Source organism: Oncorhynchus clarkii, unplaced genomic scaffold (genome assembly GCF_045791955.1).
Source record: "Oncorhynchus clarkii lewisi isolate Uvic-CL-2024 unplaced genomic scaffold, UVic_Ocla_1.0 unplaced_contig_11082_pilon_pilon, whole genome shotgun sequence".
Classification (NCBI taxonomy): Eukaryota; Metazoa; Chordata; class Actinopteri; order Salmoniformes; family Salmonidae; genus Oncorhynchus; species Oncorhynchus clarkii.
This window is the reverse complement of record NW_027260899.1, coordinates 207,985-220,000: the sequence shown is the minus strand read 5'-3', so window position 1 is coordinate 220,000 and position 12,016 is coordinate 207,985. Positions and strand designations below refer to the sequence as shown.

General features: G+C 46.9%; 1 protein-coding gene across 5 annotated transcripts in view; it reads right to left on the bottom strand.

Annotated features, from left to right (window-relative positions):
- LOC139402151 (BAR/IMD domain-containing adapter protein 2-like) overlaps window positions 1–12,016 on the bottom strand; it is a 143,648-nt gene that overhangs the window by 83,136 nt on the left and 48,496 nt on the right. For all 5 annotated transcript variants that reach the window (XR_011633235.1, XM_071146236.1, XM_071146234.1 and 2 more), the window contains exon 3: window positions 9,262–9,348. Coding sequence is in view for 4 of the 5 variants with exons in the window: in XM_071146236.1 (XP_071002337.1) it covers window positions 9,262–9,348 (87 nt within the window). In the remaining variant the exon portion in view is untranslated. The remainder of the gene's footprint in view (window positions 1–9,261; window positions 9,349–12,016) is intronic.

The window sequence follows — 12,016 nt, the reverse complement described above, 5'->3', positions numbered from 1 at the left end:
GTGTGGTCTACCCAGAGAGAGGGAGAGGTACAACTACAAGTGAATGTGGGTGTGGTCTACCTAAAGAGAGAAAGAGCTACAACTACAGGGGAAAGTGGGTGTGGTCTACCTAGAGAGAGCTAGAACTACAGGGGAAAGTGGGTGTGGCCTACCTAGAGAGAGAGCTACAACTACAGGGGAAAGTAGGTGTGGTCTACCTAGAGAGAGCTACAACTACAGGGGAAAGTGGGTGTGGTCTACCTAGAGAGAGCTACAACTACAGGGGAAAGTGGGTGTGGTCTACTGAGAGAGAGCTACAACTACAGGGGAAGTGGGTGTGGTCCACCTAGAGGGAGCTACAACTACAGGGGAAAGTGGGTGTGGTCTACCTAGAGAGGGAGCTACAACTACAGGGGAAAGTGGGGGTGGTCTACCTAGAGAGAGAGAGAGAGAGGGAGCTACAACTACAGGGGAAAGTGGGTGTGGTCTACCTAGAGAGAGAGAGAGAGCTACAACTACAGGGGAAAGTGGGTGTGGTCTACCTAGACAGGGAGCTACAACTACAGGGGAAAGTGGGTGTGGTCTACCTAGAGAGGGAGTAACAACTACAGGGGAAAGTGGGTGTGGTCTACCTAGAGAGGGAGCTAGAACTATAGGGGAAAGTGGGTGTGGTCTACCTAGAGAGGGAGTTACAACTACAGGGGAAAGTGGGTGTGGTCTACCTAGAGAGGGAGCTACAACTACAGGGGAAAGTGGGTGTGGTCTACCTAGAGAGAGAGAGCTACAACTACAGGGGAAAGTAGGTGTGGTCCACCTAGAGGGAGCTACAACTACAGGGGAAAGTGGGTGTGGTCTACCTAGAGAGGGAGCTACAACTACAGGGGAAAGTGGGTGTGGTCTACCTAGAGAGGGAGCTACAACTACAGGGGAAAGTGGGTGTGGTCTACCTAGAGAGGGAGCTACAACTACAGGGGAAAGTGGGTGTGGTCTACCTAGAGAGGGAGCTACAACTACAGGGGAAAGTGGGTGTGGTCTACCTAGAGAGGGAGCTACAACTACAGGGGAAAGTGGGTGTGGTCTACACGTAGTATGGAAGAGTAGAAATTGGAACAACAGTTATGTAGTGTTATTATCAAAAACATGGTGATGTGTTGGAATTATTCACACTTTGATTTCACACGCACACGCACGCACACACACACACACAGAGGAATGAATCATTTCAAATATATAGTTTAACCTGTTGAGAAAACCTATGGAGAAGAGGGGGATCGGTTTCACACACATAGCTATCCTGGAGAAAGACACACCTCTATGGGACAGACATCGTGTTCCTGTAGAGGGTCTGAGCTGGGTAAATGATATGAGATATGGTCTGATTCCCACACATGGTAACACCTTGAAATCAATGGGAAACCTCTCAGGGCTCAGGGCTGTGTGTGTGGTGTGGAAAATCCCACAGCACCCCCCCCCCCCCCCTCCCCCCTCCCCCACAAAAACATACCTTTCATGAACTAACACTCCCACTTTCCCCCACTAGAGCTGACTGTACTGATAGCTACTGAGGAAAAATGTACTTACTATGACAGATATGTGGTTGTCTCACCTAGCCCTCTTCAGAAGATTAACTAACTGTACGTCTGTCTGGATAAGAGCGTCTGCTAAATGACTAACGTGTAAATGTTAAATTAAAAGCGCTTTTACTGAATAAAACATCCACACATCACTTTCATGTCTTTCCCTCTGGCTGACTGATTAGCTCAGGGAAGCCCCAACTACGCTGTACTACACCTTCCAGAACACCCCCCCCCCCCCCCCCAGCTGTCCTACTACAGAACACCCCCCCCCCCCCCCCCCCCCCAGCTCTCCTACTACAGAACACCCCACAGCTGTCCTCCTACAGAACACCGCCCCCCCCACCCCCCAGCTGTCCTTCTACAGAACACCCCACAGCTCTCCTACTACAGAACACCCCCCCCCCCAGCTGTCCTACTACAGAACACCCCACAGCTCTCCTACTACAGAACACCCCTCCCCAGCTGTCCTACTACAGAACACCCCACAGCTCTCCTACTACAGAACACCCCACAGCTGTCCTCCTACAGAACACCCCCCCCCCCCCACCTGTCCTTCTACAGAACACCCCACAGCTGTCCTCCTACAGAACACCCCACAGCTGTCCTCCTACAGAACACCCCACAGCTCTCCTACTACAGAACACCCCACAGCTCTCCTACTACAGAACACCCCACAGCTGTCCTACTACAGAACACCCCACAGCTGTCCTACTACAAAACACCCCACAGCTGTCCTACTACAAAACACCCCACAGCTGTCCTACTACAAAACACCCCACAGCTGTCCTACTACAGAACACCCCACAGCTGTCCTACTACAGAACACCCCACAGCTGTCCTACTACAGAACACCCCACAGCTGTCCTACTACAGAACACCCCACAGCTGTCCTACTACAGAACACCCCACAGCTGTCCTACTACAGAACACCCCATAGCTGTCCTACTACAGAACACCCCCAGCTCTCCTACTACAGAACACCCCACAGCTGTCCTACTACAGAACACCCCACAGCTGTCCTACTACAGATCCACCCCCCCCCCAAGCTGTCCTACAACAGAACACCCCACAGCTGTCCTACTACAGAACACCCCCCAGCTCTCCTACTACAGAACACCCCACAGCTGTCCTACTACAGAACACCCCACAGCTGTCCTACTACAGATCCACCCCCCCCCCAAGCTGTCCTACAACAGAACACCCCACAGCTGTCCTACTACAGAACACCCCCCAGCTCTCCTACTACAGAACATCCCACAGCTGTCCTACTACAGAACACTCCACAGCTGTCCTACTACAGAACACCCCCCAGCTCTCCTACTACAGAACACCCCACAGCTGTCCTACTACAGATCCACCCCCCCCCCCCCAAGCTGTCCTACAACAGAACACCCCACAGCTGTCCTACTACACCCTACAGAACAGAGCCATGAAAACCTGTCAGAATAAACAGCTTGTTGTTCATGGATCAAGGAGAGGAGAATCCTATCACAGACACTGATGTCTTCACAGAGACTGATGTCCCCAGAGTGGAGATAAAACACTGTTGCCACGGCAACTATTGTATCTGAGGGCAGCAGCTCCTGTCAACTTGTGGATCTGTAGACCTTTATAAATGGACCAGGACACAAGGAAGGGGACACACACACACACACACACACACCCCCTCTGAGCTGAAACCAATCCACTTTTAAGTGGAACTGAATCAAATCCACCAAGCTGCTGTCTGTCACAAAATGAAATTACTTTTTGAAATCTAATTTGCAGACGACGTCACCTCTCGCTCTTTCTCTCTCCTTCTCTATCCTCATCATACATCGGTCTCCTCTTTCTCTCTCCTTCTCTATCCTCATCATACATCGGTCTCCTCTTTCTCTCTCCTTCTCTATCCTCATCATACATCGGTCTCCTCTTTCTCTCTCCTTCTCTATCCTCATCATACATCGGTCTCCTCTTTCTCTCTCCTTCTCTATCCTCATCATACATCGGTCTCCTCTTTCTCTCTCCTTCTCTATCCTCATCATACATCGGTCTCCTCTTTCTCTCTCCTTCTCTATCCTCATCATACATCGGTCTCCTCTTTCTCTCTCCTTTATCCTCATCATACATCGGTCTCCTCTATCCTCATCATACATCGGTCTCTTCTTTCTCTCTCCTTCTCTATCCTCATCATACATCGGTCTCCTCTTTCTCTCTTCTCTATCCTCATCATACATCGGTCTCCTCTTTCTCTCTCCTTTATCCTCATCATACATCGGTCTCCTCTATCCTCATCATACATCGGTCTCTTCTTTCTCTCTCCTTCTCTATCCTCATCATACGTCGGTCTCCTCTTTCTCTCTCCTCTATCCTCATCATACGTCGGTCTCCTCTTTCTCTCTCCTCTATCCTCATCATACATCGGTCTCCTCTTTCTCTCTCCTTCTCTATCCTCATCATACATCGGTCTCCTATTTCTCTCTTCTCTATCCTCATCATACATCGGTCTCCTCTTTCTCTCTTCTCTATCCTCATCATACATCGGTCTCCTCTTTCTCTCTCCTTTATCCTCATCATACATCGGTCTCCTCTTTCTCTCTCCTTTATCCTCATCATACATCGGTCTCCTCTATCCTCATCATACATCGGTCTCTTCTTTCTCTCTCCTTCTCTATCCTCATCATACATCGGTCTCCTCTTTCTCTCTCCTTCTCTATCCTCATCATACATCGGTCTCCTCTTTCTCTCTCCTTCTCTATCCTCATCATACATCGGCCTCCTCTTTCTCTCTCCTTCTCTATCCTCATCATACATCGGTCTCCTCTTTCTCTCCTTCTCTATCCTCATCATACATCGGTCTCCTCTTTCTCTCTCCTTCTCTATCCTCATCATACATCGGTCTCCTCCACGTTGACAAGGTGCGAGTTGAAAATGGCACCTCATTACCCATAGGGCCCTGGTCAAAAGTGACATCCTATGTCCAGTTAAAGGTTTCTGCTTGTATTAGAGGTCGAACGATTCATCTGAATGGACGATTAATTAGGGTCGATTTCAAATTCATAACAATCAGTAATCTGAATTTTGGACGCCGATTACATTGCACTCCACGAGGAGACTGCGTGGCAGGCTGACCACCTGTTACACGAGTGCAGCATGGAGCCAAGGTAAGGTGCTAGCTAGCATTAAACTTATCTTATAAAAAACAATCTTCACATAATCACTAGTTAACTACACATGGTTGATGATATTACTAGGTTAACTAGCTTGTCCTGCGTTGCATATAATCGATGCGGTGCCTGTTAATTTATCATCGAATCACAGCCTACTTCACCAAACGGGTGATGATTTAATAAGCGCAAAAATTTAATAAGCGCGAAAAAAGAACGGTCATTAAACCTAACCATAAACATCAATGCCTTTCTTAAAATCAACACACAAGTATATACACTGCTCAAAAAAATAAAGGGAACACTTAAACAACACAATGTAACTCCAAGTCAATCACACTTCTGTGAAATCAAAGCACAGCAAAATCAAATCAAAGCACAGCCCTCCAAGTGCTCACCAGAGGTAGCCTGACTGCCATTAGGTACCGAGATTAGATCCTCAGACCCCTTGTGAGACCCCACATATGCTGGTGCGGTAGGCCCTGGGTTCCTCCTAATGCAAGACAATGCTAGACCTCATGTGGCTGGAGTGTGTCTGCAGTTCCTGCAAGAGGAAGGCATTGATGCTATGGACTGGCCCGCCCGTTCCCCAGACCTGAATCCAATTGAGCACATCTGGGACATCATGTCTCGCTCTATCCACCAACACCACATTGCTCCACAGACTGTCCAGGAGTTGGCGGATGCTTTAGTCCAGGTCTGGGAGGAGATCCCTCAAGAGACCATCCGCCACCTCATCAGGAGCATGCCCAGGCGTTGTAGGGAGGTCATACAGGCACGTGGAGGCCACACACACTACTGAGCCTCATTTTGACTTGTTTTAAGGACATTACATCAAAGTTGGATCAGCCTGTAGTGTGGTTTTCCACTTTCATTTTGAGTGTGACTCCAAATCCAGACCTCCATGGGTTGATAAATTTGATTTCCATTGATCATTTTTGTGTGATTTTGTTGTCAGCACATTCAACTATGTAAAGAAAAAAGTATTTAATAAGAATGTTTCATTCATTCAGATCTAGGATGTGTTATTTTAGTGTTCCCTTTATTTTTGTGTATTTTAAACCTGCATATTTAGTTAAAAGAAATGCATGTTAGCAGGCAATATTAACATGGGAAATTGTGTCACTTCTCTTGCGTTCTGCAAGGAGAGTCAGGGTATATGCAACAGTTTGGGCCGCCTGGCTCCTTCCTAACAAAGACCGTAATTAATTTGCCAGAATTGTACATAATTATGACATAACATTGACGATTGTGCAATGTAACAGCAATATTTAGATTGAGGGATGCCACCAGTTAGATAAAATACAGAACGGTTCCATATTTCACTGAAAGAATAAACATTTTGTTTTCAAAATGATAGTTTCCGGATTTGACCATATTAATGACCAAAGCGTAATCCGTGTGTTTATTATAATTAAGTATATGATTTGATATTTGATAGAGCAGTCTGACTGAGCGGTGGTAGGCAGCAGCAGGCTCGTAAGCATTCATTCAAACAGCACTTTCCTGGTTTGCCACCAGCTCTTAGCAATGCTGGGATGCACAGCGCTGTTTATGACTTCAAGCCTATCAACTCCCGAGATTAGGCTGGCAATACTGAAGTGCCTATAAGGACATCCAATAGTCAAAGGTATATGAAATGCAAATGGTAGAGAGAGAAATAGTCCTATAATAACTACAACCTAAAACTTCTTACCTTGGAATATTGACGACTCATGTTAAAAGGAACCACCAGCTTTCATATGTTCTCTTGTTCTGAGCAAGGAACTTAAACGTAAGCTTTCTTACATGGCACATATTGCACTTTTACTTTCTTCTCCAACACTTTGTTTTTGCATTATTTAAACCAAATTGAACACGTTTCATTATTTATTTGAGACTAAATTGATTTGTATCTATTATATTAAGTTAAAATAAAAGTGTTCTGGGCCTCCCGGGTGGCGCAGTGGTTAAGGGCGCTGTACGCAGCGCCAGCTGTGCCATCAGAGTCCTGGGTTCGCGCCCAGGCTCTGTCGTAACCGGCCGCGACCGGGAGGTCCGTGGGGCGACGCACAATTGGCCTAGCGTCGCCCGGGTTAGGGAGGGCTTGGTCGGTAGGGGTGTCCTTGTCTCATCTCGCACCAGCAACTCCTGTGGCGGGCTGGGCGCAGTGTACGCTAGCCAAGGTGGCCAGATGCACGGTGTTTCCTCCGGCGCATTGGTGCGGCTGGCTTCCGGGTTGGATGTGCGCTGTGTTAAAGAAGCAGCGGCTTGGTTGGTTGTGTATCGGAGGACGCATGACTTTCAACCTTCGTCTCTCCCGAGCCCGTACGGGAGTTGTAGCGATGAGACAAGATAGTAGCTACTACAACAATTGGATACCATGAAATTGGGGAGAAAAAGGTGTAAAATTAAAAAAATAAAAAATAAATAAATAAATAAATAAAAGTGTTCATTTAGTATTGTTGTAATTGTCATTATTACAAAAATATATATTAATAATAAATAAATAAAACGCCTGATTCATCGGTATTGGCTTTTTTTGGTCCTCCAATAATCAGTATCTGCTATGAAAAATCATAAATCGGTCGAACTCCAGCTCGTCTGATATTGATACGTCGATACGTTGATATTAATTTATTTCATTTCATATTTGTTGGCTGTGTTGGTCGGGCACTTTCTCCCTGAGTTGGTCGGGCACTTTCTCCCTGCGTTGGTCGGGCACTTTCTCCCTGCGTTGGTCGGGCACTTTCTCCCTGCGTTGGTCGGGCACTTTCTCCCTGCGTTGGTCGGGCACTTTCTCCCTGCGTTGGTCGGGCACTTTCTCCCTGCGTTGGTCGGGCACTTTCTCCCTGCGTTGGTCGGGCACTTTCTCCCTGCGTTGGTCGGGCACTTTCTCCCTGCGTTGGTCGGGCACTTTCTCCCTGCGTTGGTCGGGCACTTTCTCCCTGCGTTGGTCGGGCACTTTCTCCCTTTTAAAATTCTTTATAATCAGAAAATTGACCAAAATCAAAGGATGTTAATCAACAAAGAAAGAAGAATATGTTGAAGGCTATAGGTGCAGATGACTGAACGGCCCACTTATGTGTCTGTAGGAGTATATCCACCCGGCACAGCCAGAAGAGGACTGGCCACCCCACATAGCCTGGTTCCTCTCTAGGTTTCTTCCTAGGTTTTGGCCTTTCTAGGGAGTTTTTCCTAGCCACCGTGATTCTACACCTGCATTGCTTGCTGTTTGGGGTTTTAGGCTGGGTTTCTGTACAGCACTTTGAGATATCAGCTGATGTACGAAGGGCTATATAAATAAATTTGATTTGATTTGAGTACTGACGAGAAGGCACACAAAGGTATGTACAAATGGTATTGGTTTGTCACATAACCTACATGTGATCTGCATTACATTATCATTACATTTGTATGAATGGTTTCTCTAAAACCTTCTAGCAGCAGTCCTCTTCCTCCTCTCTGACCTCTTCAACGAAGATCCCAGAGGTCTCTACGTTACGGACAAGATGTGTGTATGAAAACCAGTCAGAAGTGAACAATGTTTTCATTCACATTTACCACAATAACAAGGTTTGAATACGGTCATGTGCACGTTTTGTTACTCATCTGTATAATTCATATTTTTGTTTTCTCAGACTTCACCCTCCCTACATCCCTACATCACTGATGAATAGAACTGGAAACCTGTTCCATCATCATGCACTGACAAATCATTCTGGCTGTGGAGACAAAGGACATCAACACATTAACATGCCAGAGGAGAAACGGATTGAACTTGGAGTTCTGCTGTGAGTTTACCTCATATTTACATTTTTTTATTCTGCTTCTACACTAAAATCATAAAACACTCAAATATTCTGTTATTGTTATGCATATTAGTAATAATAATAGTGGTGGGTAAAAAAAATATTACCCAAAAAGGTTCTTTGAGGAACCATTAAGGGGGTTCTTTGAGGAACCATTAAGGGGGTTCTTTGAGGAACCATTAAGGGGGTTCTTTGAGGAACCATTAAGGGGGTTCTTTGAGGAACCATTAAGGGGGTTCTTTGAGGAACCATTAAGGGGGTTCTTTGAGGAACCATTAAGGGGGTTCTTTGAGGAACCATTAAGGGGGTTCTTTGAGGAACCATTAAGGGGGTTCTTTGGGGAACCATTAAGGGGGTTCTTTGAGGAACCATTAAGGGGGTTCTTTGAGGAACTGAGAGGTTCCCCCACAGTTCAATTTGAAGAACCCCTAAAGGATCTTCCAGGAAGCTTTTCATTTTAGAGTGTAGGAGTGACCCCACAACGCTGCCTGCGTGGAAAACAAAGACTGGGTCGTCTCTCTACAGACCTGACATTACTGTGACACAAACACAGGAAGTGACTGTGTGTGTGTTGGCCAGCAGGAGAGCCCAGTTAACAGCCCCCTTTAGGTCCAGAGAAGGGAAAGAGATATGTAGCAGCTGATAGACACGGACAAACGGACTTACAGTACAAACACTAAGACAAGCATTGGCCAGCACTGAATACCCCTTTAGGTCCAATGGACAGGCGGGACCCAACATCCTGACAGCTGATTGGCTACTACTCACCCATGTCCTTGGATCCCTGGCTCTCACTGGCTAGCTCTCCCATCCTCACCAGGGCATCAAAGTAGCCCTTAGCAGCAAACGTCACATCTGGGGACAGAGGAAGAACAGCATGAGATCAGGGTCAGAGGTAGAGAGGTAGAGGGCAACTCCGTGGCCTATAAAGACGCACACATCCTCACGTCGAGAGAGAAGATGATGCTATAGAGAGTAATGGTGTTTCTCATGTGGAGAGAGAGGACGATGCTATAGAGAGTAATGGTGTGTCTCATGTGGAGAGAGAGAGAGAGAGGACAATGCTACAGTAGTAATGGTGTGTCTCATGTGGAGAGAGAGAGAGAGAGAGAGAGAGAGAGAGGACAATGCTACAGTAGTAATGGTGTGTGTCATGTGGAGAGAAAGAGAGGACAATGCTACAGTAGTAATGGTGTGTGTCATGTGGAGAGAGAGAGAGAGAGGACAATACTACAGTAGTAATGGTGTGTGTCATGTGGAGAGAGAGAGAGAGAGAGAGAGGACAATGCTACAGTAGTAATGGTGTGTGTCATATGGAGAGAGAGAGAGAGAGAGAGAGGACAATGCTACAGTAGTAATGGTGTGTGTCATGTGGAGAGAGAGAGAGAGGACAATGCTACAGTAGTAATGGTGTGTGTCATATGGAGAGAGAGAGGACAATGCTACAGTAGTAATGGTGTGTGTCATATGGAGAGAGAGAGAGAGAGAGGACAATGCTACAGTAGTAATGGTGTGTGTCATGTGGAGAGAGAGAGAGAGAGAGAGAGAGAGAGAGAGGACAATGCTACAGTAGTAATGGTGTGTGTCATGTGGAGAGAGAGAGAGAGAGAGGACAATGCTACAGTAGTAATGGTGTGTGTCATATGGAGAGAGAGAGAGAGAGAGGACAATGCTACAGTAGTAATGGTGTGTGTCATGTGGAGAGAGAGGACAATGCTACAGTAGTAATGGTGTGTGTCATATGGAGAGAGAGAGAGAGAGAGAGAGAGAGGACAATACTACAGTAGCTAGCTGGATCCTGAACAACATGTTATTATGGGCTGTGTAGTGCAGCTAGCTGGATCCTGAACAACTTGTTATTATGGGCTGTGTAGTGCAGCTAGCTGGATTCAACCTAGACCAGACCTCTGCTGTGGCTGTCAACACTCACAGGGGACTGACAGGCTGTGAGAAGTGAGAACCAGAGTGGGCCAAAGTCAGACACCACTGTTGCCTGCCAACCTGCCGCTCCCCAAACAGGCTGACAGAAGCAGTGGCCAACTCTGGCCCCGAGTCTGACTGAACATGAACAAACCAGCCCACTATCCATCATCACTGACAGTGGACAAGTAGACTGGCTGACTGGCAGCAGCGGTGGCTAACTCTGGTCCGCCTGAACAACTCCTCACTTGTCATATCCAGCCCAGCCCCGCCCAGCCCAGCTCCGCCCAGTCCAGCTCCGCCCCGCCCAGCCCAGCCGGTAGGGGGATCTGGGTTCAGATGGATATTGTTCTGGATTGGAAGTTACAGCCTGCCTTGTGGAAGGGCTGGAGCACTGGTTGGTATTAGCTGTATTGATTGACAGTAGAGATCAGATGAGGATGGAGTAGGTTTGTTAACTCTTTAAGGGTGATTGATTAGTAATAGGCCTTTTCTAGTTTCAAGCCCCCATGTAGTGTTTTCATTTGATTTTTGTATCATCACTGTTTGTCTAATACATCTCTGTTTATTTCATGACAATAACAAATATATATGTAATACTTTATTTCCTTTTGCCTCCTTGTGCCTCCTTGTGCCTCCTTTTGCCACTGAAATGCTCAGTCTGATTATGTGGGAGTGTTGATATAAATGTCAATATATATTTGTGTCTGCAGGGGGGGTTTTGTGTGTGTGTGTGTGTGTGTGTGTGTGTGTGTGTGTGCGCGCACGCCCTCTTCAACACACAGCTAATAGTGGGCAGTGTGTGTGTGTTGGGGTAGATTAGCAGAGTTACTTTACTTCCTTCCAACGTAATGTAGAGGGACAGACAGGACCAACGTAATGTAGAGGGAGAGACAGGACCAACATAATGTAGAGGGACAGACAGGACCAACATAATGGAGAGGGACAGACAGGACCAACGTAATGTAGAGGGACAGACAGGACCAACAGAATGTAGAGGGACAGACAGGACCCACATAATGTAGAGGGACAGACAGGACCAACATAATGTAGAGGGACAGACAGGACCAACAGAATGTAGAGGGACAGACAGGACCAACATAATGTAGAGGGACAGACAGGACCCACATAATGTAGAGGGACAGACAGGACCAACGTAATGTAGAGGGAGAGACTGGACCAACATAATGTAGAGGGACAGACAGGACCAACGTAATGTAGAGGGACAGACAGGACCAACAGAATGTAGAGGGACAGACAGGACCCACGTAATGTAGAGGGACAGACAGGACCCACATAATGTAGAGGGACAGACAGGACCAACATAATGTAGAGGGACAGACAGGACCAACATAATGTAGAGGGACAGACAGGACCAACAGAATGTAGAGGGACAGACAGGACCAACATAATGTAGAGGGACAGACAGGACCAACATAATGTAGAGGGACAGACAGGACCAACATAATGTAGAGGGACAGACAGGACCAACATAATGTAGAGGGACAGACAGGACCAACAGAATGTAGAGGGACAGACATGACCAACATAATGTAGAGGGACAGACAGGACCAACATAATGTAGAGGGACAGACAGGACCAA